Here is a 25754-nt window from a genome sequence, read left to right as displayed (position 1 = left end):
GAAGAAGTTTTGGAGAAGTCAGGATGCTCTTGCAGCAGAAGGAAGGGTGGAAAATTCATGAAACTAAAGTATGGCTAAACTATAAAAAATGAGGAAGACAGTGATGGGAAACAGCTCAAAAAACAGTAGGGCTACTTTCTTCTACTCTAGGAGGAAAAGAGGTGAAGTTGTGCACAAGAATATCTGATACTGTTTATGACTTCTCTTTTTCTCTGTGAAATAGTAAGAGAGCTAGGGCTACCTTAATAAAGTACACAGAGGACTGAGTGTCTTAAAACAACAGAAATTTATTTCATCACAATTCTAAAAACCAGAAATCCAAGATCAGGGTGTCAGCAGAGCTGGTTTCTTCTGAGGAAACACTCCTTGGCTTGTAGATGGACATCTCTTCATCTTTCCATAGTGCCTCCTCTGTATGTCTGTGTCCTAATCTCTCCTTATAAAGATATCAATCATACTGGTTTAGGGCTCAGCAATACGACTCAGTTTTACTTCATGACCACTTTAAAGCTCAATCTCCAAATAAAGTCACATTCAGAGGCACCAGGGATTAGAACTCCAAATATTAAATTGGCATGGGGTGAGGAGAGACACAATTCAGCCTATTACAAGAGGTTACTTGCCAAGAATGAGATGGGAGATAGGAGAAATTAGAAGTTCAAAGTGAGGAGGTTTGAAATAATTCTAAAACAGTTTGAAATACTTCTCACATTGACTATAAATGAATTATCTTTATTGGGTAATCTCCTTTATATTCAATTTAATTAAAAATGAAATTCTGGCTTAATCATTCCATTAAAAAATTGTTTCACAAGTCAGAAAATCTGAATTCTAGTCCTTTGTCAGCCACCAAGCAATATCCCTTGGATACATCTGGCTCTCATCTTTATCAAGGAACAACCTATCACAGGCTAGACATACGCCTTGGAATATACTAGAAAGAGGATTGATTTGGGAATCCCTGACATCCTAATCCTATTTCCTGCTCTGTCACAGAAAAGCTTAATTTCTCAGAACCTTACTTCTTCATCCTAAAATCAAATACAACTAAATCTCTCTAAAGTCCCTTCTAAACTCTAATTCTTTGAATATAAGTGACGTTGCTTTGAGAATAAAGTGATTATAGCATTAAAGGAAAAAAATTCTTCAAAATATGTGATTAAAAAAATTGTATGCTTCTGGCATATTGAAACATTAATTCTCCATTTCAATTTTTTCTATATCTTGTTCTGTTCCCAAGTCAACGTTATTCTCATGATTAAAGATGTTCTAAATACGCTTTTTTCTCACCTCTGTTGGCTTAAATACTTAAATAAATATTTATTAAATACTAGGTGTTGAGTTGGAACAAGATACTACTTCTTCTGTTATATGTAATTATCTACTTTACATCATTAAATTCTGAAATAGCATCCCTCACAAATCTAAAATAATAGTTCTGCATTTTAAAAAGAGCTTAATGATGGATCATTAGTCAGAAACATATGTGACTGAAGTAATAGAAAATACAAACAATGGCTTAATAATCAAGTTTATTTTTCTCATGTACTTGGTGCAGAAGCTGGCAATTACCAGCTTTCAGGTGTTCACCAATGCCATCAGGGACCCAGGGTCCCCATAATCTTTCTATGGAACCACTTTTAGCTTAAATATTTCATATTTAATTAATTATCATACTTGCAATTTCATGCTTGTAAGATTTGAAGTCTATAAATTATTAAACATTAAAAATGTACTTAACAAATTAAAAATTCCTGGAAAGAAGGTGATAAAATTAGAAAAAAAGTGAAACTAAAAGCTGACAGTTATAAGGGGCACTAAATTAATTATGCAAATACTGCTGAAGTATACAGTACTCTAGTGACTCACAGAAGGACATTAAAGGGAAGAAAGGTAGTGGAATAATATGTGGGCACTATTTTCTCTAAAGGAAACAAATCTGAAATGGCTGATTATATTGAAAATGGTCAACAAATTCATGGGCAAAAACAGTTTATCCTGTGAGAACAAATATTAGTTTATAGGAATTATCTTCATAAGGGAAGAGTTATTTCACATCTGTCCATTATCTATGGCAGAACAAAATGAAAAAAAAAATGTAAAATGAAAGAACTAGACTAGATGTGGAGAACAATTTGCTAACAGAATAACTCAAAAAATTAAAATGCTGATACTGACAACAGTTCTCTTCCTTCAGACTTCTACTTTGTCAGTTCTTCTATGACCTCTATTTGTCCTACTGAGCACAATAGCAAGCATACCAGAGTTTCTGTATTACATTGGCAAGTAATTAAAAATTAAGTGTATTTCACCGACTCGATGGACATGAGTTTGAGTGAACTCCGGGAGTTGGTGATGGACAGGGAGGCCTGGCGTGCTGTGATTCATGGGGTTGCAAAGAGTCGGACACGACTGAGTGACTGAAATGAACTGAATATATAATTTATGCATGTAAATTATTATTAATAATATTTGCCCTGAATGAACTGCCTATTTTAAAAACTGATTTATATTGAGTGTTTGAACTTAAAAGTCTGAATAAAATGCTTTAACTTTCAAGTTATATTTTACTGCAAAACACACCAAATACTACTAACGGTAGTGTAATGATTGTTCATTATGAAAAGAGAAAAAAGAAAGAAATTCTAATTATTATGAAGGAGGTAATGAGATATAAGAATTATAAAATTTTTGTTTCTACAAATAGTTTAGGTTTTCTTATTTTTCCCTAAAGGAAAATAATTAAGCCACTGAAACTCCTTTCATCCCTATTATCTATGCTCTCTAAATAGCCCTTTAAATAATTTAGTGTTGAAAGCTGGATAAATATAACTTTCATAAGGGTTAAATTTGACTATCATAGGATATATGAACCTTAAACCATTTTATAGGTAAGAAAATCTCAATTATGTCCCATAGCAAAACAAAATTTCATAAAATGATAATGCTGAACTTTGGAGAATGATACACTTTAACCAAGATCTATCAGAATAACATTATAGCATATAAAATAATAGCACACCGGAATGCAGAGCAAAATTCAACCTGACACTATAAAGAGAATGAAATAATTTACCAGCATTTTGTTTCTGTCAACTACATATGCTATGTATTTCCTACCACAAAAAAGAGTTAACTAGAAATTAAGCTTTAAAACAACATATTCACTATTTGAATATAACAAAAAGAATCTAGAATTTTCATATGCAAGTTTAATAAATCATCAGTTTATTTAACAAGTTTATTTATATATCAGATTGTGGTTTAAGAGCAGTTATGTATGTGTGATATGAAAAGAATGATGTTTGATGTGTAAGAATCTTGTTAAATCTCTTTTCCATGGGCTTTCCCCCTTTACCTGCTTAGCAGTAAATGCCGTTTCTAGGTTTATATAAATGCATTCTTTACAACTGCCTTCTTAACAGAAAATCAATATATAAATAGCACTGGGCATCTAGTAAATAAGTCACAAACCAGTGAGTTCAATTTTGCAGTTGTGAAATGTAATGCGAAAGAGTTTTTGAAATCTTAAGACTGGGTGATCTGCAGTGTTTCCAACATGTCTTCGACTGCCTTGAGAGAGTATTTGGTTTCCTTCTTACTTCGACCTGCAAACTAATTTTAAAAAATGCAATTAGGCTTAATTACAGTGACAGGTACAAAATCACAATCTTACTTTCAAATTGTTAATGAGAGTTAACATTACTTTATCGCTAGCACAAAATCAAGTACGTTCTTTTTATTCAGTAAAAAATAAACCTTGGGTTTTAAGAACATTTTCATTAAGGATTCATCTTCAACTGAAGTATAAAAATTTCCCTGTAAAACTGACCAGTTTAAATGTTTAAGTAGTACAATAATCTATAAAAACATATATTTGATTTTCAAATTATTCTACCTTTTCAGACCAAAAAACCTTTATGAAATAAAAAGCATAATTTAGAAACAAAATTTAGCTTGTATTTGTGCAGGAGTGTGGACCATTTCTACTTGTGTGACCTCTAATCAAATTTTTACAATTTCAAATAAAGATAAAATATAAATGTAAAGTATTGCTATTTAATATTTTAAAGTTGTAAGATTTCTCTAAAATCTTTCAGTAGGTTTCAATTTTTAAAAAATTTTCCAGTTTTCTTAGTTGACTAGATAACATCACATTTCTGTAGTGAAAAGCTATCAAATAAAACTCTATGCTATATGTTGAAGTAATATAAACATGTTTTAAAGAATGCATTTCTAGTTTACTAAGTCATAATTTATTTCATAATACCAAACTGGGAATGGATTTTACAATGAGGACAAAACGTAAGGCATTAAATACTATTTTGAATATTCAAAAATATTCATGACTTACTAAAATTCAATATAATATGTAACCAGTGAGGAAAATACTGTTGAATACCCCATGCTGATTTCAAAATGTGTTTTCTAACTACACTGACAATTCCCATCATTTATCAGCTTGACTTAACACTACAGATTTACTAGATAACCATGTTTCCTTGGAAAGGCAGGGGAAGATTTATTATATATATATTACCTATTTTCCCTCTTGTTAAAGTATTGATCAACATTTTCTATTAGCAACATATAATATTTTCAAGTTAACATCCAAGCACTCAGTATACTTTCACGTGACTGATCTTTCCTTCAGATACCAATGCTGTCTTAAGTACTTAGTACTTGATTTATGATGTGTTCCTTCTCTTTTGTAATTAACTTAATTTGGCAAACTTCATGTGACCTGTTAAGAAAGATTAAGTGATCAAGCACAGGTAACATCATAGAGGAAATAGGCTTCAGGAATTGCTAACCTGCCTCTGACCTCCTTGACTGCAGTTTAACATGATCATTCTCCTAGTTCCTAAACCACTAGTGTCTGTATTGAATACTGATTTGACAGAGTAACTATTAATAAAGGAGATTTCTAGAGGAAATGCCAGGGAAAGAAAAAATCTTCTCATAAGAATCAAGATCACTTTGCCTTTTATAAGACATTACTAATTTAAGGAATCCAAATGCTGAATATACAGGTCATAATTAGAAACTATGGCAATACCACATTTAAAACTTTGCCCTTTCATAATTTCCCCTGGTGAGAAAAGGATGTGGAGTGTGCTTATTACTCCTATACCCAGTTGATAGAGTCACTTTTGCAAGGACTTACCAAGAACAGAAAGCCTTTTCTTTTACCACTGCCTACCCAAAGTAAACAGGAATGGTCCTAATCAGATATTTAAAGGACTAATTCTAAGAAAAACCATTCTGAGGAAGGTACAAAATAGGACACTAATTTTTTAAATAGAAAATAAAAATGAAAAAATTATGTAGTGCTGAAGTCATAACAAGTATTTTAACATATAGCATTTTTTTTGGTTTGTACTTAAATTTAACAAAAGTAATAATAAACACAAATTTGTGATTTTTAAAATTAGCTTATTTTAGAAAACCACCTACAAAGATTGTCCTATCAATGCTACTGACTAGTACAATTCAGAATAAGCCAAACTGACTTATCTGTGTCAGAACAAATAAAAAGAAAGTTGGAAATATAAATCTATCACTTCAAATTTTACCTGACATGCAATTATTTTGTCTATTCTAGAATTATATGGCAATTTAACTGATTAAGCTGGAATCCTATTTTTCCCTCAAATCATGATTTAATTTTCTATTTCCCAAAAGGATAGTAACAGGATCACCTCAGTAATCATAAATAACATATGCATAGACATATTTACAGAGTACCAAAGAAGCATTTATCTGGAAAATTATTTTGAGTAGGTTAACATTAAAGTTTTTCATGAGCATTAATCAAACTTGCCTGCCTCTACTGAACATGCTAAACCAATTACCTACTTAAAGAACAAGTAGCAGCCATATTCTGTTTCATTAAGTAAAAACAAAGACAGAAAGGAGTTCTTAAGATCTCATTTTCTCTAATTTTTAAATGCCTAGAAAAACATTACAATAAGGAATACTTATTATATACTTTATACTTGTTTATATGCCTAGACACATCATAAAGTTCTCAATTAGATCCCAGAGATTTGTATTACTAAAACATCAATCTCTGAAAGTCATATTGTAGTTTTCCACATTAATCACAAATTTTGCATTTTTATTTTTCATAGATTTTTAAGTAAACTCTTTTTTCATCATTTCCTGATGGGTCTTAAAGAAAACTCACCAGAAAGATCACTCAAATAATAAAAACTTATCAAATTCAAAGGTAAATAATTTCTCCATTGTGATAACTAGGATAAGCTGGGCTAATATTCACAAATTCACATAATTTGTGGAAAATAATATGGGTGAACAAAGTAGTACAATAAATAAAATGGAGCAGTGGATAGATGACTCTCCAAAACATAGTGAGTGAAAAAAGCCAGGAATGAAATACATAACCAATGATCTCATTTATATATAAAGTTCTGTCAAATCAGTGCTATTCTGCAGTGTGAAATGGGGCTGACTGCACGGTGGCAGAAGGGTACTTTCTTGGATGATGGAAACTGTACACCTTGAATGGGGCAGTGGTGAGAGAGGAGTATAATTTGTCAAAACTCAACTGTACACTTAAAATGTCTGCATGTTATTGTACATAAATTATACCTCAATAAAGGAGATTAAAAATAAAAAGGCAAAATAAAACAGAAAGATGGAACTATGAGTCATACAAAAGTGTAATAAATTTCCAAACGACCACATATTTTTCTTCTCATTGAGAGCTGAAATATTATATTCCCTGAATCTGGGTTGACCATGTGCCTTGCTCAAAGGAATATTAGCAATATGTGACACAGGCAGAGTTCAAAATGCCCTTGTGCACTGGAGTTCACCTGTTCACTGCTCCAGGAACCCTGAAACTTATTCATGTGAGTAAGTCCAAGTTAGCTCGCAAAGTGAGAAATATCTAATACAAGGCCCAGCATTCCCAGCTGACAGAGACCAACCACCAGATATTTAACTGAGACCATCAACCAACCACTGACATGGGGCAGAGAAAAAATAAAGCCCACTGAAGACTAGTAGAATTACTCAACTGAGCCCAAGCCTACATGACACCTACAGATATAAGCAAATAAGTAATCATTTTAAACCAATATGATAGCAAAAGGCAATGGATACAAATATTTATGAAATCTGATTCACAGAAAGAAAACCAAATCCTACTGTAGAAAAAAGCACAGAGATGAAAGCTTGAAAAGCACTGAAATATTTTACTTAAAACTCACTACTATTATCTAGAGGCAAAATAAATTTTACACAGTAGGTGGTTCTTAGTTGAGGGGTATTTTAGGCTGCTACACAGAAATCTAACATTATCAACTGAGAGATGTTATCTTCCTGGAGTGGTATCTAAGATGACACAAACTGATAAATAGTCTTTATACTATCCTTTCCTTAGACAAGAAAAGGCAATTTGAAAAGTTAAGATGTGTAAAACACCACTGGGTATCATGGAGTACACTGCAAAAGTCAAAGACAGGGAGAAAGAGGGGTGAAAAATAAAACCCAAACAAAATGAAACTCTAAATTTGGTTACTATGGAGCGCTGTGGGCTTGAAATAAAAAGAAAACCAAGTGAGGGTAGGATGTCATCTTGCTCACGTATGAGAAAATAAATGAGAAGGGAAATGGAAACAGTAACTGCAGTTTTAGAAACATTTACAACTGATAACTTCTCTATAAAGGTAGTATATTGTGGCCATTATGAGCATCAAATTTGGAGTCAGACTGTCTCAGTTTGCCTTAATTTTCTCATTTGTAAAATAGGAAAAGTACCTATCTTACAATAAACTTTCTGTTTACTATTATAACTGTTATGGTTGTTACTGTTAATGTAATTGAGATAAAAATGGCACACACAAAGTGAACTTAGAGCATGCAATTAGTAAGCACAATACAGTCTGTATAACTGTGATATGGTGAAACATATATATCAACTCCTTTAATACTTAGAAAACTTTTATTATGATCATCTTGCAAATGAAAACATAGGCCCAGAGATGGCATGTAATTTGTCCAAGGCGACTAATAAATGTCAGAGACAAACTCTGAAGCCAGAAGGTACAGATATAGCATCTGCATTCTCTCTCAACTGTTATAAGGTACTAGCTTCAACAAAGGAGAAGGCAATGGCAACCCACGCCAGTACTCTTGCCTGGAGAATCCCATGGACAGAGAAGCCTGGTAGGCTACAGTCCATGGGGTCGCTAAGAGTCGGACACGACTGAGCAACTTCACTTTCACTTTCCTGCATTGGAGAAGGAAATGGCAACTCACTCCAGTATTCTTGCCTGGAGAATCCCAGGGACAGAGGAGCTTGTTGGGCTGCCATCTGTGGGGTCGCACAGAGTCAGACATGACTGACGCAACTTAGCAGCAGCAGCAGCTTCAACAGAATGGGACTCAATGACAGAATACAGAGATAAAAATACTGGAAAGCTGCATAGGAGGAAACTGACCCCTATTTTTACATCATACGTAAAAATCAATTCCAAAAGGACTATGGATCTTAATGTGAAATGTAGAAGAAAAAAAAACTCCAAAGACACACAAGATTATCTTTATGATCATTAGCAAATAATTTCTTAAACAGAATACAAAAAACACAAACCATAACGGAAATGATTATGTAGAAGATAATCTTCAGAACTTTTTTCATCAAAATCATTTGAGACTGACTGCAACAAAGGAGTTAAAAAGATATGCTACATTTTCCAGTGGTCATGTATGGATATGAGAGTTGGACTGTGAAGAAAGCTGATCGCCAAAGAATTGATGCTTTTGAACTGTTGTACTGGAGAAGACTCTTGTGAGTCCCTTTGACTGCAAGGAGATCCAACCAGTTCATCCTAAAGGAGATCAGTCCTGGGTGTTCGTTGGAAGGACTGATGCTGAGGCTGAAACTCCAATACTTTTGGCCACCTCCTGCGAAGAGTTGACTCACTGGAAAAGACCCTGATGCTAGGAGGGATTGGGGGCAGGAGGAGAAGGGGACGACAGAGGATGAAATGGCTGGATGGCATTGCCGACTCGATGGACATGAGTTTGAGTAGACTCTGGGAGTTGGTAATGGACAGGGAGGCCTGGCGTGCTGCAATTCATGGGGTCGCAAAGAGTCAGACATGACTGAACGACTGAACTGAACTGATTGACAACATATAATGAACAAAAGGCCCATAATCAAAAAGCTAAAAAAACAAGATAAAAAATCACCAACCAATGGAAAACATAGACTTCATAAAAGAAGATGTCCAAACAACCATAAAAATATGAAAAAGTATGTAACCTCACTGGTCATCAGGGAGATATGAAATAAGATGAAGATACCACCACACATACATCATAATGACTAATTACAAAACCTAACAGAAGGAAGTGTTGGTGAAAATGTGCGACTATGAGAACTCTCAAACACTGCTGATGGGACTAGAAACAAGTAACCTGGAAAACAAGCTTTATCTATTCCACTTAGATATATGTACATCCTCAGTTCAGTTCAGTTCAGTCGCTCAGTCGTGTCCGACTCTCCGCGACCCCATGAATCACAGCACGCCAGGCCTCCCTGTCCATCACCAACTCCCGGAGTACACTCAAACTCATGTCCACAGAGTCGGTGATGCCATCCAGCCATCTCATTCTCCGTCGTCCCCTTCTCCTCCCGCCCCCAACCTTTCCCAGCATCAGAGTCTTTTCCAGTGAGTCAACTCGTCGCATGAGGTGGCCAAAGTATTGGAGTTTCAGCTTTAGCATCAGTCCCTCCAATGAACATCCAGGATTGATCTCCTTTAGAATGGACTGGTTGGATCTCCTTGCAGTATAAGGGACTCTCAAGAGTCTTCTCCAACACCACAGTTCAAAAGCATCGATTCTTCAGCGATCAGCCTTCTTCACAGTCCAACTCTCACATCCATACATGACCACGGGAAAAACCATTGCCTTGACTAGACGGACCTTGGTTGGCAAAGTAATGTCTCTGCTTTTTAATATACTATCAAGGTTGGTCATAACTTTCCTTCCAAGGAGCAAGCGTCTTTTAATTTCATGGCTGCAATCAGCATCTGCAGTGATTTTGGAGCCCAAAAAAATAAAGTCTGACACTGTTTCCACTGTTTTTCCATCTATTTCCCATGAAGTGATGGGACCAGATGCCATGATCTTAGTTTTCTGAATGTTGAGCTTCAAACCAACCTTTTCCCTCTCCTCTTTCACTTTCATCAAGAGGCTTTTGAGTTCCTCTTCACTTTCTGCCATAAGGGTAGTGTCATCTGCATATCTGAGGTTATTGATATTTCTCCCAGCAATCTTGATTCCAGCTTGTGCTTCTTCCAGCCCAGCGTTCCTCATGATGTACTCTGCATATAAGTTAAATAAGCAAGGTGACAATATACAACCTTGACGTACACCTTTTCCTATTTGGAACCAGTCTGTTGTTCCATGTACAGTTCTAACTGTTGCTTCCTGACCTGCATACAGGTTTCTCAAGAGGCAGGTCAGGTGGTCTGGGATTCCCATCTCTTTCAGAATGTTCCACAGTTTATTGTGATCCACACAGTCAAAGGCTTTGGCATAGTCAATGAAGCAGAAATAGATGTTTTTCTGAAACTCTCTTGCTTTCTCCATGATCCAGCGGATGTTGGCAATTTGATCTCTGGTGCCTCTGCCTTTTCTAAAACCTGCTTGAACATCTGGGAGTTCACGGTTTACATATTGCTGAAGCCTGGCTTAGAGAATTTTGAGCATGACTTTGTTAGCGTGTGAGATGAGGGCAATTGTCCGGTAGTTTGAGCATTCTTTGGCATTGCCTTTCTTTGGGATTGGAATGAAGACTGACCTCTTCCAGTCCTGTGGCCACTGCTGAGTTTTCCAAATCTGCTGGCATATTGAGTGCAGCACTTTCACAGCATCATCTTTCAAGACCTGTAATAGCTCCACTGGAATTCCATCACCTCCACTAGCTTTGTTAGTAGTGATGCTTTCTAAGGCCCACCTGACTTCACATTCCAAGATGTCTGGCTCTAGGTCAGTGATCACGTTATCGTGACTATCTTGGTCGGGAAGATCTTTTTTGTACAGTTCTTCTGTGTATTCTTGCCACCTCTTCTTAATATCTTCTGCTTCTGTTAGGTCCATACCATTTCTGTCCTTTATCGAGCCCATCTTTGCATAAAATGTTCCCTTGGAATCTCTAATTTTCTTGAAGAGGTCTCTTGTTTTTCCTATTCTGTTGTTTTCCTCTATTTCTTTGCATTGATCACTGAGGAAGTCTTTCTTATCTCTCCTTGCTATTCTTTGGAACTCTGCATTCAGATGCTTATATCTTTCCTTTCCTCCTTTGCTTTTCGCTTCTCTTCTTTTCACAGCTATTTGTAAGGCCTCCTCAGACAGCCATTTCGCTCTTTTGCATTTCTTTTCCATGGGGATGGGCTTGGTCCCTGTCTCCTGTACAATGTCACGAACCTCCGTCCAGAGTTTATCAGGCACTCTATCTATCAGATCTAGTCCCTTAAATCTATTTCTCACTTCCACTGTATAATCATAAGAGATTTGATTGAGGTCATATCTGAATGGTCTAGTGGTTTTCCCTACTTTTTTCAATTTCAGTCTGAACTTCGCAATAAGGTGTTCATGATCTGAGCCACAGTCAGCTCCTGGTCTTGTTTTTGCTAACTGTATACAGCTTCTCCATCTTTGGCTGCAAAGAATATAATCAATCTGATTTCGGTGTTGACCATCTGGTGATGTCCATGTGTAGAGTCTTCTCTTGTGTTGTTGGAAGAGGGTGTTTGCTATGACCAGTGCGTTCTCTTGACAAAACTCTATTAGCCTTTGCCCTGCTTCATTCCGTGCTCCAAGGCCAAATTTGCCAGTTACTCCAGGTGTTTCTTGACTTCCTACTTTTGCATTCCAGTCCCCGATAATGAAAAGGACATCTTTTTTGGGTGTTAGTTCTAAAAGGTCTTGTAGATCTTCATAGAACCGATTAACTTCAGCTTCTTCAGCATTACTGGTTGGGGCATAGGCCTGGATTACTGTAATATTGAATGGTTTGCCTTGGAAACGAACAGAAATCATCCTGTCATTTTTAAGATTGCATCCAAGTACTGCATTTCGGACTCTTTTGTTGACCATGATGGCTACTCCATTTCTTCTAAGGGATTCCTGCCCACAGTAGTAGATATAATGGTCATCTGAGTTAAATTCACCCATTCCAGTCCATTTTAATTCGCTGATTCCTAGAATGTCAACGTTCACTCTTGCCATCTCCTGTTTGACCACTTCCAATTTGCCTTGATTCATGGACCTAACATTCCAGGTTCCTATGCAATATTGCTCTTTACAGCACCGGACCTTGCTTCTATCACTGGTCACATCCACAACTGGGTATTGGTTTTGCTTTTGCTCCATCCCTTTATTCCTTCTATAGTTATTTCTCCACTGAGCTCCAGTAGCATACTGGGCACCTACCGACCTGGGGAATTCCTCATTCATTATCCTATCATTTTGCCCTTTGTCACTGTTCATGGGGTTCTCAAGGCAAGTATACTGAAGTGGTTTGCCATTCCCTTTTCCAGTGGGAATGTACATCCTATGACTCAGTATTTCACTCAAAGGTATACATCCATCAGAAATGCTTGCACATATACTCCAAGAGATTTGCACAGCAATATCAGTGCAGTATCATTCATAACAGCCCCAAACAGGAAATAATCCAAATGCCTATCAACAGCTGACTAAATACAGTACGTTCATACAATAAACTACAATGAAAATGAATGGACTACACACTTAAAATAAATCTCATAAATAGTGAAAACAAGCCAGACAAAAATACATACACAGTATTCGATTCCACAAAGTTCAAAAAAAGCCAAGACTATGGGATTATAAATTCATACTTTTGAGAGGGACAGAAGTAGAATTGGAAAAAAGTTATCATAAAGGTTTGGGGTGATATGTTTCTATTTATTGTCCTTGATACACTGACTTGCGTAATTCATTGGAATGTACCTTTGTGACTTGGGGTTTTTTTCCTATGTATGTTATAATTTAATAAAAACTGATTTTAGAAATATAGTCATACCATGTAAAAAAAAAAAAGCACTGAGTAGCTAGTTGTTGCCCAAAAATATCTTAAAAACAATGATGTAGTTCGCATACTATTATTTTCATATTATCCAAGTCTTACTTTTAAATCACAAACTACCTCTCCCTCCTTGCCTCATACTCCCCTGCCTAAGCCTACTCTGTGCGGAACCCCATTACAGATCTGAGCTATCTCAACCTCCATTTGAAGAAGTACAGCCTAGCTAATACTTACAAATATACTGACTTGCAATATGCCAACAGTTTTATTACATATAATAAAATTAGACAAAGGTGACTAAATAGTGTGATTGCAGGACAATAAATTGTTTTAATCTCCCCAATCAGGAGTACAAAAACAAAGAACACCAAAACTAAATCAAAATAACAAGAAACAATTCCAACAAAGACATATATATATATGTGTGTGTGTGTGTGTGTATATATATGCATATATATATAGCAAGCAATCCTTCAAAACCCTAAAAGGTTGTTATTAACATATTAATATTACTGATAGTAGTGGTACCTACAAAAGCTCAACAGCTATGTGGGAGGCACAACAGGATGCAAAAGAGGACATCTTAGTATTCTATAAGCCACAGAAATGAAAAGAATATGAACTGCTGATGCTGCTGCTGCTGCTAAGTCACTTCAGTCATGTCCAACTCTGTGCGACCCATAGACAGCAGCCCACCAGGCTCCCCCATCCCTGGGATTCTCCAGGCAAAGAACACTGGAGTGGGTTGCCATTTCCTTCTCCAAAGCATGAAAGTGAAAAGTGAAAGTGAAGTTGCTCACCCGTGTCCAACTCTTAGGGACTCCATGGACTGCAGCCCACCAGGATCCTCCATCCATGGGATTTTCCAGGCAAGAGTACTAGAGTGGGTTGCCATTGCCTTCTCCAGAATATGAACTGATGAATCAGCAAATGGCTTGTAAAATCAGGACAGTCTCAAAGCCTCCAAATCAAAGTATAAAAAACTGCATGAAAATGTGACACTAAACAAATCTATCAATAATGGCCTAAGACCTCAAAGTCCCTGAAATATACAGCAAACACCCTCTTCCGGAAGGTAAAAAACTTCATACTGAAGGAAAACTTCTGAAACTGAAAAAAAATTGAACAGGGCAGAAACACTGAAGTAAAGAGGGAGAGATGGTTCAGATAAGGGGAGAAGAGGAAGCTGGGAGGTAGTGATGCTCAGCGGGGAGCAAATTCCAGGAGAAACAATAACAAAATGTAACATTTAAACTGAGAACAACACCTCAAAATTCAAGACCTGAAGACCCACAGGGGTAGAACAGAGAAAGGCTGAAGCCAGAAATATCATTATGAACCAGACCTAGTTCTAAGAAAGACTGGATATATAGAAAGGTCATATGTCAGTTCTCTGTTTCAAAGAGAAAAAGTATATAAAGACCAAGCTGGGAAAGTTATCCTGTCCTATCTTCAACTCCCCTTAGACCATAAAAACAATCTCTTAATAGCCCAGAAAAACTATCTTATTTAAATGTAGAGAACAAAAAGAATATGCACTAACTCCATAAAAAATTACTATGAAGAAGAGAATAAAACACGGAACATGACAGAAATATTAAAAAAAAAAAAAAGGAATGATATAGGACATGGGAAAGGAGATCCAGTAAACTTATAATTGGAAACCTGAAAAAGAAAACTTAAGCAATCAAGCAAAATAATTCAAAATAATTATTCTAAAAAAGAAACTTTTCTCAAATTAAGAGGAGTGAATCCAAATATTTAAAAGGTTTACAGTATATTTGGGGAAACTGACCCAAGAATAACCAACCAAATGTTATTATACTAAAACTATTGTATTTTAAAGACAAAAAATTCCTTTCGAAAACCAGACGATAAGTTCAAGTCACTTATTACAGAAAGAAAATCAGGATGGCATCAAACTTGCATTGACGGCAATATTTTACCCTAAAAAAATAAATAAATAAAAACAGAACAATATGTTTAATACTTAAGTAAATGTATTTAATAGCCAAAGGACGTAAAGAAGTGAATCTGGCCTTCAAATATAGACTATAGATGGATAAATTACAAATATGCAAGATGTAAGTAGATGTGTTTTTCCATGAGTCCTTCCTGAAGAATCCCCTAGGGATGAGCTTCAGAAAACTAAGAAACGTGTGGAGACATTTCAGATAAGATCTGACTGGAAGCAGAGTACATAAACTTTGTTACATAGTCTTGTTAGTTTACTTTTAGGCTTTCCTTCCTCCTTTTTTATTATCTGAGGTGTCTCTGATTAATAATAAATTCACAAACCCAAGCTGCCTCTGAAATGCATCATGCAATTTATCCTTTCTGGATTTTTAGAATTACTTTTTATCTGCCAAATGCAGAACTGCTGAGATGATAAGGCTCTTTATGGGATCATAAAAGTAACAAACTCTTTTTGAGGAAAAAAATATGTGATCCTACAAGTTAATTCTACACAGTTAAAACACATTTGCTAAAGACCCAAAAGTATGAAAGTTCAATGATAGACACCTGGCTTTATAGCTTGTGGAAAAATAAACAACTAAAAAATACATTAACTGACCTATGGGGTAATATAAAATTATCAGTACTAACCTGATAAGCTCTGTTTATTTGATTGGCTGCCCAACTAGCATATTTCATGTTGTCTTTTTTTGTTTTTGCACTTGCTTTTGGATTAGAAGCAATATGACTTGCAGACTAAAAACAAACAAAAAAAACATTAAAAACAATTTTATTCCTTTATGTAGCCAAGACAATCAAAAGGTCATAGTTGCAATGGGCTGATAATTAAGAATTTTTTTAAACTGTGCAATTTTTAATGCAAAGTTGAATAAATTAGTGTTTACAAATGAAAACATATTTTCAAACAGAATAATCCAAAGAAGTGATAGCTTAAATAACATCTAAAATTATTTTATTAGTTATCTACCACCACTCTGGAAGGTAAAATTTCATTATCACTTAAATACTACAGGATATTACTGGTGTAATTTCTTATTACTGAATTACTTTAGTTTTTCTATTTCAGAATTATAGAATTACTGAATATTAACATAAGGAACCTCAAAAACAATTTAATTCAACCTCATACATTAACATTTGGAAAACAATGAAGTCCAAAAGGAGTAAACTGACTTAAAGTAAGTTAACAAAAGTCTTAGAAACAAAGAGATCATCACTTCCAATCTATTTCTGTTTTCACTATACCAACATTTCCAAACTGTGTTCCATAACCAATTAAATTCACCCTTTCCTTTTTAAAAACTGTATTTAAACAAAGGACTGGTACTCTGGGATCCATGAAAGAATCTGTAAACCCTCATTATCATATTCCAATTTTTAATTGTATGTATTTCTGGTAAGAGAAAGATTTAACTTTTATCTTATGCTTAAACATATCTTACTCTTAAGAGGATCTGTTCATTGTGGTTTCTTTTATATCTAGCCTATGCTATAAGCTTTTTCCTCCTGTCTTGTTCTCTGTCACTAAGGAATTTATATGCCAAATTTGATTTTTTAACTTTTATGTCTTTAATGTTACCTTTTCGGTATGAATGTCAGCAAATGCAGTAGTTAAGAAAATGTCTTTGGAGTCACTCTGGAGTCAACTGCCTGAACTAGAATCCCAGCTCAATCTTCTAGTAGCTTGTGTTCAACCTTGGGCAAATTAATCTGAACGCTCTGTGCCTTAGTTTCACTTTCCGTGAAATGGTAGTATTAATAATAATATACCTTCTCAAATAGTTGATGTGAGAATTTAATAATTTACAATAAAAAACAGAGCTTATAACAGAGCCTGACACATAAAGTGCTGTGTACTTTTACTATTTAATAATTCGTTAACTATTTTTAAAAATTAGCATTTAATGTATTCGGTAAAAATAGACATTGCAACCATATTGTATCTACAAGCTACTATAACTGGCACTGCTAGAATCCAGAAATAGTTTGTTTGAAACTCCTTTTAACTGTTTTATAATTCTATTTTGCCATTTCTTTGCTGAAAATTATTTCATTTATGTTTCTTCCTGCCTCCATTTCTACAATCAATTCTTTTTCACTAAGCTCCAACAAAACACTCATCCAAAAGTCCATGAAAAGACTAAAATAAATGAAAATTTCAAAGAACTTGCCTATTAATGAAGTGTATTTTTATAGTCATTCTGACTGTAGAAAGGATCTCATTTTATTTAATTTTGAAGTTCAGCAAATTCTTCCTCTATTTCCCATAGCTATTGTTAATTGACTTTCTAAGCTCATTTTGTTATTCTTGGGCTTATGCCCAACATTGTATTAATATTTCTTACCTTAAATTATAATTGTTTGATATATTTTTAAATAAAAGATATATGAGAAGTAAAATTTCTAGTGCCAAATTAAAACTTTTTTTTATGGTATAGACAAAGTTTGGAAATTATTTATGCAGGCATGTAATTAAATATTTCTAATTAGGCACTAGAAATTTTACTTCTCATATATCTTTTATTTAAAAATATATCAAACAATTATAATTTAAGGTAAGAAATATTAATACAATGTTGGGCATAAGCCCAAGAATAACAAAAAATACATAACATAGCTTTGTATCTGCTACTATTTAATTTTACAAAGGCAGATTTAAATTCTGATAAAAGACAATTTACAATGAAATGTCAAATAGCTAGGCTCTATTAACATTCAAAAATATAATTGTCTTATAACCTGTTGCTCATAATTAACTAGAGAAAAAACATCATACGTTTATCAATGAAATACCAAAAAAAAAGAAGTGATAAACTTGGACAGGTAATGGACTTTAAATGACATTTCATAAAATAACATTAAACATGTACTTCAACTCACCATGTAAAGTCCAAACAAAGCTCTCATATTTCTGTTGTTCAGTTTCAATGCCTGTGCAAAATACTTTCTTGAAAGTTCAAGATTTTCAAGTCCACCTTGGGTATATTTAACCTGTTAAAAATTAGAGTGTTGAAACCTGTTTATTTTACTACTTTGAAATTTAGCATGCTTCATCATACCATAGGCATTAGTAACTGAAACAGATATTTCTGTAAACAAACGCAAGCTGTTAAAAGTATTCATCTTAAATTTGTAGAGCTAATCTAAATGTTAAGTGTAACCCACCTCCCAAAAACCATTCTACGAACATCAAGATCACTGAGTAGTTTTTAAAATTAAAAACTGTTGCCAATATAAAAAAGCCAGCCTTGCAAATGCTTTACAACTTTATATTTTCTATTACTATACTAGCATTATAAACCTAGAATTCATACTAATTTGTCCTTTCCGAGTTGCACTGACATTCCTTAACAATGAAGTCCTTTTAACCTTATAGGAGTCAACTGTATTGCTATTCTTAACAGTTAAGTTCCCAAAATAATGACCTTAATATAAATTTCCTAAAATATGGGTGTAAAAGTCATAATCATTGTAAATGCCTTAAAAGCCATTAATTGGTGCTAACTGTAACATAGTTCATAATTTAAAAAGAATATACTACACAATTAAAAAATACAATTAAAAAAAGAATTTCACTATTTTTTAAATAAGGGCATTTAATTGAAAAATCAGTATTTCCATTACAATATTAACATTTTAAAACTTTTACTTTCATAAATCAATTTTCATCATATGTCTTAAATATTTATATACTTGCTTGACATTAAGGACATATTCTTAGTTCCATAATAACATACAACACCAACAAAAATAAAATCACATACAACTAGTTTTTGAGAAGACTTACTTCGGCATACTGCTGACAGTATAAGTGATTGTAAGGATTAGTCATCATAAGCTCCTCTAAACAAAAGGCTGCTTTAGCATAGCTGAAAAACACCAATTTTAAAAGTCATAAATAGTATGTCAATTACACCTCAAAATGATTTTAAAACAATTTTAGTGATATTATACATTTTATTCCCAAAATAATTTAAAGTTTTATTAATAAAGTACTTATCTTGAATTTGTAAATACAAATAATACCACTTTTTTTTAATGAAATGGATAAACAGAAGCTTAAATCCTAAAGCAGTCTATAATCAAAAGACGCTACATTTTTAAAACTGGGTCACTACAATGACATTCAAACATTATTAACAACATAGTCTTCAAGATCCTGGATCAGTTTATACATAAAATAAGTTCCAGAAATCCACTGATATTTTAATATTCAAATAGCTAAAGTATGATGAGGAAATAAACATTTTATTAAATATTCTCTATTCATTAAAAATCTTTCACAGACATGTATTTACCAACCTATTCTATTAAGAAAACCTTAAGATTTTTCATTACTTAAGGTTACTATCATACACGAAATTATGACAAAGTTACAAATTTCTAAGCCCATGAAAAATAGATCAAGTTAGTGGTTTTGATATGCACTCTACTACCATTTAATCATGTGGCAGAGAAACAAACTCTTTACTAAAAAACCTAAAGAAAAAATTGCCACAAAGAGCTCTGGAAAAATAGCTTTATCATACATGACTATAATTTACCCCTTAATGTATTTTATAAGTTTAGGTCATGTAAATATCCGTAATATTTACAGGAAATCCTAAAGAACACAGGTATTATAAAGGTACCTACTTTACACTAATGTCTGATATACTCACTTTTCAAAATATGTAGGCTGTTGTTTCACACGTGCAAAACTAATAATAGCTAACTATTTTTATGTGTTTACTATGTATCATGTACTTCTCTGGCTGTTACAAATATTAACTCATTTAATTCCACCAATATCTTAGGAAATAAGCAGAAAACCTATACTCTTAACTACTAAGCATACTGCCTATATGCACTAAACACTACAATGAAAAATTGTGGTGGTGATAGTAGTTAAGAATATGTCAATTGTAATGTAAAAAGGGATATAGCAATCAAACCCAAAGGGCCAAAGGAACCAAAAACATCCTCCCCAAGTGATCTCCCCAAATCACAGCATTTTAGATTTATTAAAGATCTTATTCAAAGATAATTCTCATGAAAGAGAATCATACTGCTATTTAACCCTTTTCATTTTTATGCCCCAAATCTAGTATGAGTTCTTAATGTATGATAGCTATACAATCACTGAACAAACAACTGAATAAACGTCTAGAACAAAAGTATTGTGACTATCAATCTGATATTTATTCATCACAGTATAGTAGAGGAAGTCACCTCAACCTTAAACACTCAAGTTCATCAAAAAGATAATTCCCTTCTAAATGTGTTCCTAACTAGGGTAACACCAAAAATTCATATTAACACTAAGAACAAAAGTTCTCAGAGACTTAAATGGTTGAGCAAAATTGTGACTCTTGATTCTTACACTGCATTAAGTAACATAAAATGGGTATACAGGTGTTTTTAATGAAAAATTAATGGCAAGATATTTTTGTCAAAAATTATTTAGTATTAATATCACATACAAGGAGGGGATCAGATCAGATCAGATCAGATCAGTCGCTCAGTCGTGTCCGACTCTCCACGACCCCATGAATCACAACACGCCAGGCCTCCCTGTCCATCACCAACTCGCGGAGTACACTCAAACTCATGTCCACAGAGTCAGTGATGCCATCCAGCCATCTCATTCTCCGTTGTCCCCTTCTCCTCCCGCCCCCAACCTTTCCCAGCATCAGAGTCTTTTCCAGTGAGTCAACTCGTCGCATGAGGTGGCCAAAGTATTGCAGCTTCAGCTTTAGCATCAGTCCCTCCAATGAACATCCAGGATTGATCTCCTTTAGAATGGACTGGTTGGATCTCCTTGCAGTCCAAGGGACTCTCAAGAGTCTTCTCCAACACCACAGTTCAAAAGCATCGATTCTTCGGCGATCAGCCTTCTTCACAGTCCAACTCTCACATCCATACAAGGAGGGGATACCTTCCCCCAATTTTACAAAATATAAAATCAAATAAATTTTGTGGATAAAGGACAGTCCAGTTCAGTCGCTCAGTCGTGTCCAACTCTTTGCGACCCCATGAATCACAGCACGCCAGGCCTCCCTATCCATCACCAACTCCCGGAGTTCACTCAAACTCATGTCCATCGAGTCGGTGATGCCATCCAGCTACCTCATTCTCTGTCGTCCCGTCTCCTCCCACCCCCAATCCCTCCCAGCATCAGACTCTTTTCCATTGAGTCAACTTGTCGCATGAGGTGGCGTAAGTATTGGAGTTTCAGCTTTAGCATCAGTCTTTCCAATGAACACCCAGGATTGATCTCCTTTAGAATGGACTGGTTGGATCTCCTTGCAGTCCAAGGGACTCTCAAGAGTCTTCTCCAGCACCATAGTTCAAAAGCATCAATTCTTCGGTGATCAGCTTTCTTCACAGTCCAACTCTCACATCCATACACGACCACGGGAAAAACCATAGCCTTGACTAGACGGACCTTGGTTGGCAAAGTAATGTCTCTGCTTTTTAATATGCTATCTAGGCTGGTCATAACTTTCCTTCCAAGGAGTAAGCGTCTTTTAATTTCATGGCTGCAGTCAGCATCGGCAGTGATTTTGGAGCCCAAAAAAATAAAGTCTGACACTGTTTCCACTGTTTCCCCATCTATTTGCCATGAAGTGATGGGACCAGATGTCATGATCTTAATTTTCTGAGAGTTTTAATACAGCTTTTTCACTCTCCTCTTTCACTTTCATCAAGAGGCTCTTTAGTTCTTCTTCACTTTCTGCCATAAGGGTGGTGTCATCTGCATATCTGAGGTTATTGATATTTCTCCCAGCAATCTTGATTCCAGCTTGTGCTTCATCCAGCCCAGCGTTCCTCATGATGTACTCTGCATATAAGTTAAATAAGCAGGGTGACAATATACAACCTTGACGTACTCCTTTTCCTATTTGGAACCAGTCTGTTGTTCCATGCAGAATGAAATAAACTTAGAGCTGGAAGGAGCAAGAAATGGCCAAATCCAGTTTTTCTCAGGCAGCAGTGTCCAAGAGTACTGAGCCATAAGAAAGTGATTTAAGTGATGACTATTTTCAAAATTCTCCCAAGGATAGTATATATCATCCAGATGGTATTGACCATTCCAAATACTTATTATATACAACAACTCAATGAAATTAAGATTTAGAGAAGTAAAAATACTGAGAATCAATTTAAAATAGAATAACCACTGTTATTACTATATTAGAGTCAGTAACTAAAGTGTTTGTGAAGTTCTTCTGTTCCACAAAAAAACATATGTATAGGTTACAGTATTTGCTCCTAGATTGCTTTATCAGTATTATGATTTTTCCTTACAAGATCTTGATAATTCCCTTTGTTATAGAATCTTACAGTAAAGCTGGACCTACAATAATGACATTCATAATTAACTTTTAAAAACTACTCCTTGCTGATAGCCAGTTTTAACAACAAATCACATTAAAAAAAATTCAGTATCTTTGTTTAAAATACACAATTCTGTTTACAACGTACTGTTGGGATTAAGGCAAAAATTGTAAGTAATTTTTTATATTTAGAACAAATGTCTCAATATGATCAACCAGTGTGATATATACCAGTGGAACAACTGTATCTAGAATTTATAAATCAGAAGCAAATTTAAATAAAAGCATCTTAAAGATACTAAAAATGTATGTGGCAGAAATTTATATCCCCCTTTCTCTATAAAAACACTGAATAGACTGAGATTAACATCCTACTGTAGAAATCTACTTTGAGTAAGAAAGTCTAGATCTGGATTAGCAATCGGCCTGTGACTTACTGTAACTATTAATATGCAGAAAACAATGTCGGAATGTTAAATATATCAAGCAATTACTAATTTGCTACATTTTTGCCACTGTGTTCACAAAACTGTGGTAAACTGATATCTGACAATAACTTACCACTTCTACCAAAAACATCCTACCTACCACAACGACTTGCCAAAATAAATGAATTAAGTGAACATTCTAGTTTTCAAATAGCTCCAAAAAAATGAAGATATTTATTTTCACTCACCCCAAATCTAAAATATTCCTTCTAAATGTTCAAATGGAAAAAATAAACAGTCATTTTGTAAGTAACTAGCTTCAAGATCAAAAGGAGCTTTGTAACACAAGACAAAAGGATATGCAGAACATAATTATCATTTCCCATAAAAAGAAATTACTTTCCAGGTGTTGTTCTATCTTTGTATCTCTTGACTTCTGGTGATTCTTCCAAGATTCTATCTAACAATATCTCAATAAACTCTTTAGAGACCCAGAATAAAGCAAAACTGAATGTGGCTATTATAAGATAAAGCAAATAATAAATTTAGTGATAGGTTAAAAATACAGTATAACCTATTTAAGAACTATCAAAATATTTCAAATACATGCAAAAAAGTAAAACTGATAAAGAACTAGAAGAAAAAAGAGATAACATATTTATACAGCTCTTAGAGGATAGAAAACCTGAAAGCAATATAAATTGATATATCTAGCCATCTAAAAATATAGTTTCTATAAATTAAAAAAATCAGTATTAGCTCATATCATTTATATAAAGAACTTCTAAAAAAAGTGTAACCAATTTTCAGCTATTAAATTCTGCAAAGATTAAAAAGAACAATAGCACCCACTGTTGTTAAGGGGACACTCTAATAACTCTGCTGTGAGAGTAAAATGATACTACCATTCTAGCGAACACCTAGGAACAATTTATCAAAACCACTAAAAAAACGTATATCATTTAATCAAGTAATTCTACGTTGAGGAATTTAGCCCAAGGAAACAATTAAAAATAAAGACAACCATGACATGTATGTATAACTGAATCACTGTGCTATATAGCTGAAACTAACACTGTAAATCAACTATACTTCAATTAAAAACAATGCTGAGTTTCCAATTCATGAATTTGGTATTATTTAGGTGCTCTTTAATTTCTTTAATTAATGTTTTGTAGTTTTCAGCACACAAACAATTTACATTAAAAAGATATATATGTTCCAAAGTGTTTTATGCTATTTAGAATGCTTTCTTTTAATTTAAAACTACAACTGTTTGTTGCCGGTATTTACAAATATGATTTTTATATAAGTGATATCCTATCTGCAGGTTTACTCTACTCATTAGTTCTAGTGACTTTTTTGTAGACTCTGTAGAATTTTCTAAATTGGCAATCATGTCATCTATAAATAACATTTTACTTCTTAAAAACAAATAGAATAAAATGAAGATAGTACAGCATTACTATACTTTGCTAGGAAATTAGGAATACCAGGGTTAATTAATAAGATGGAATAATATTAAAATAATATTGTAGAATATTTTCTCTGATAAGGAATTTTTGATAAAATATAACTAAGTGAAAATTGTAAGCTACAAAAGATAATTCTGTTTCTTTTTATTTCAAGGGATATTAAAGGAAAAAAATCAAATATAAATTATAGTTAATTTAGGATGATGCAATTACACATGATTTTTGTCTTTGTCTTTACTCTTTATTAGGTTTTCCAAATTTTCTGTATTAGGTACTTCTTTAAAGAAAAAATTTCCTTGATGATATGAAATTTCTATAAATGGTTTTAATCACAAAATCTTCAAAAGGCACAAAAGTACAAATAATTACTATCTGCTTTAGGGACAGATTAAAACCACTGTTAATTTTTTTTTACTGCACTCCAAAAATTCAGTTCATGTTACTTAAATGGTTAGTATCACCACTGACTCAATGGACATGAATTTGAGCAAACTCTGGGAAATAGTGGAAGACAAAGGAGCCTGACGTGTTGCAGTCCATGGGGTCACAAAAGAGTCAGACATGACTTAGCAACTGAACTTATCAACAACAATACTTTATAAATGCTGACTTTAAAACAATGAAAAGTGGAAACATGACCATTTAACCAAATACACTACCACTCTTACATATGTAAGAGAAATCTAAGTACATTTACATGTACAGTCATATAAACATCCCCATATGTATACTTAACATGATTCAGGAAATAACTTCCTATTAAAAAACAAAGAGCATCTGATAGCTAGCATGTATAACAGAACTGAAAAATGGTTCCCAGAATACAGTACACATTCATTAAATGACAGCTATTACTTTTATTTTAGCTCCCACTCTTATTAGAATTATACATATAACTACCTTAACTCTTCATTTTACATACACATATAGCCTGAACAAAGGCAAGAGACAAGTGTCTTCATTTGATTTTATTTCCTGTGTCAGCTATTTTGTACTATGAGAATGAGGTTAAGTATTGTAAGTATTCGTGCACAATAAGAATATGCGCATGAGAATCTGACTCTATTCTCTCAAAAGGGATGAAAGAAACAATCTGAAATACTTCAGACTCAGAATTAAGGAAAAAAAAAAACCTGCCTCCAGATAGAGGTTAGCATTAACGCTGTGATATTAGAAAACGTGCACTAAGCCTCTCACACCGGGATTTCCTCCTGTCACTGCAGCAATTAAAAAAAAGCTAACAAAAACATTAAATATCCAATAAGCAAGTTCCTACAACATTCAACATTCTTGATCATTCTTGGTTTTTTACCCAGGCAACAGAATACTTCTACTTAGGAAGAGCTGATTCTCTTCATGCTAAGGCTAATAAATGCATACAATTGACAGAATTTTTAAACAGCAGGGAGTATAATACTCTTTGTATATAAGAACAATTTAAATTCTAAAAGTTCACAAT

At 34.1% G+C, this 25754-nt stretch overlaps 1 protein-coding gene across 3 annotated transcripts in view; it reads right to left on the bottom strand.

The window, feature by feature from the left end:
• Positions 1 to 267: 267 nt before the first annotated feature.
• Positions 268 to 25754, bottom strand: part of EMC2 (ER membrane protein complex subunit 2) — a 54824-nt gene continuing 29337 nt past the window's right edge. For 2 of the 3 annotated variants that reach the window (XM_055431773.2, XM_055431774.2), the window contains exons 8-11: positions 18861 to 18942; positions 17954 to 18064; positions 15704 to 15808; positions 268 to 3615 (exon numbers count right to left, since the gene is read on the bottom strand). In XM_055431773.2, coding sequence (XP_055287748.2) covers positions 3529 to 3615; positions 15704 to 15808; positions 17954 to 18064; positions 18861 to 18942 — 385 coding nt within the window. In that variant the 3' untranslated portion in view covers positions 268 to 3528. Of the gene's footprint in view, positions 3616 to 13896; positions 14058 to 15703; positions 15809 to 17953; positions 18065 to 18860; positions 18943 to 25754 lie in introns of all 3 variants that reach the window. The other variant, XR_008686676.2, reaches the window with a different exon arrangement.

The sequence above is a fragment of the Moschus berezovskii genome, chromosome 16 (genome assembly GCF_049115385.1).
Source record: "Moschus berezovskii isolate FMDL1 chromosome 16, NW_MosBer_1.0, whole genome shotgun sequence".
Classification (NCBI taxonomy): domain Eukaryota; kingdom Metazoa; phylum Chordata; class Mammalia; order Artiodactyla; family Moschidae; genus Moschus; species Moschus berezovskii.
This window is presented reverse-complemented; position numbering and strand designations above follow the sequence as displayed.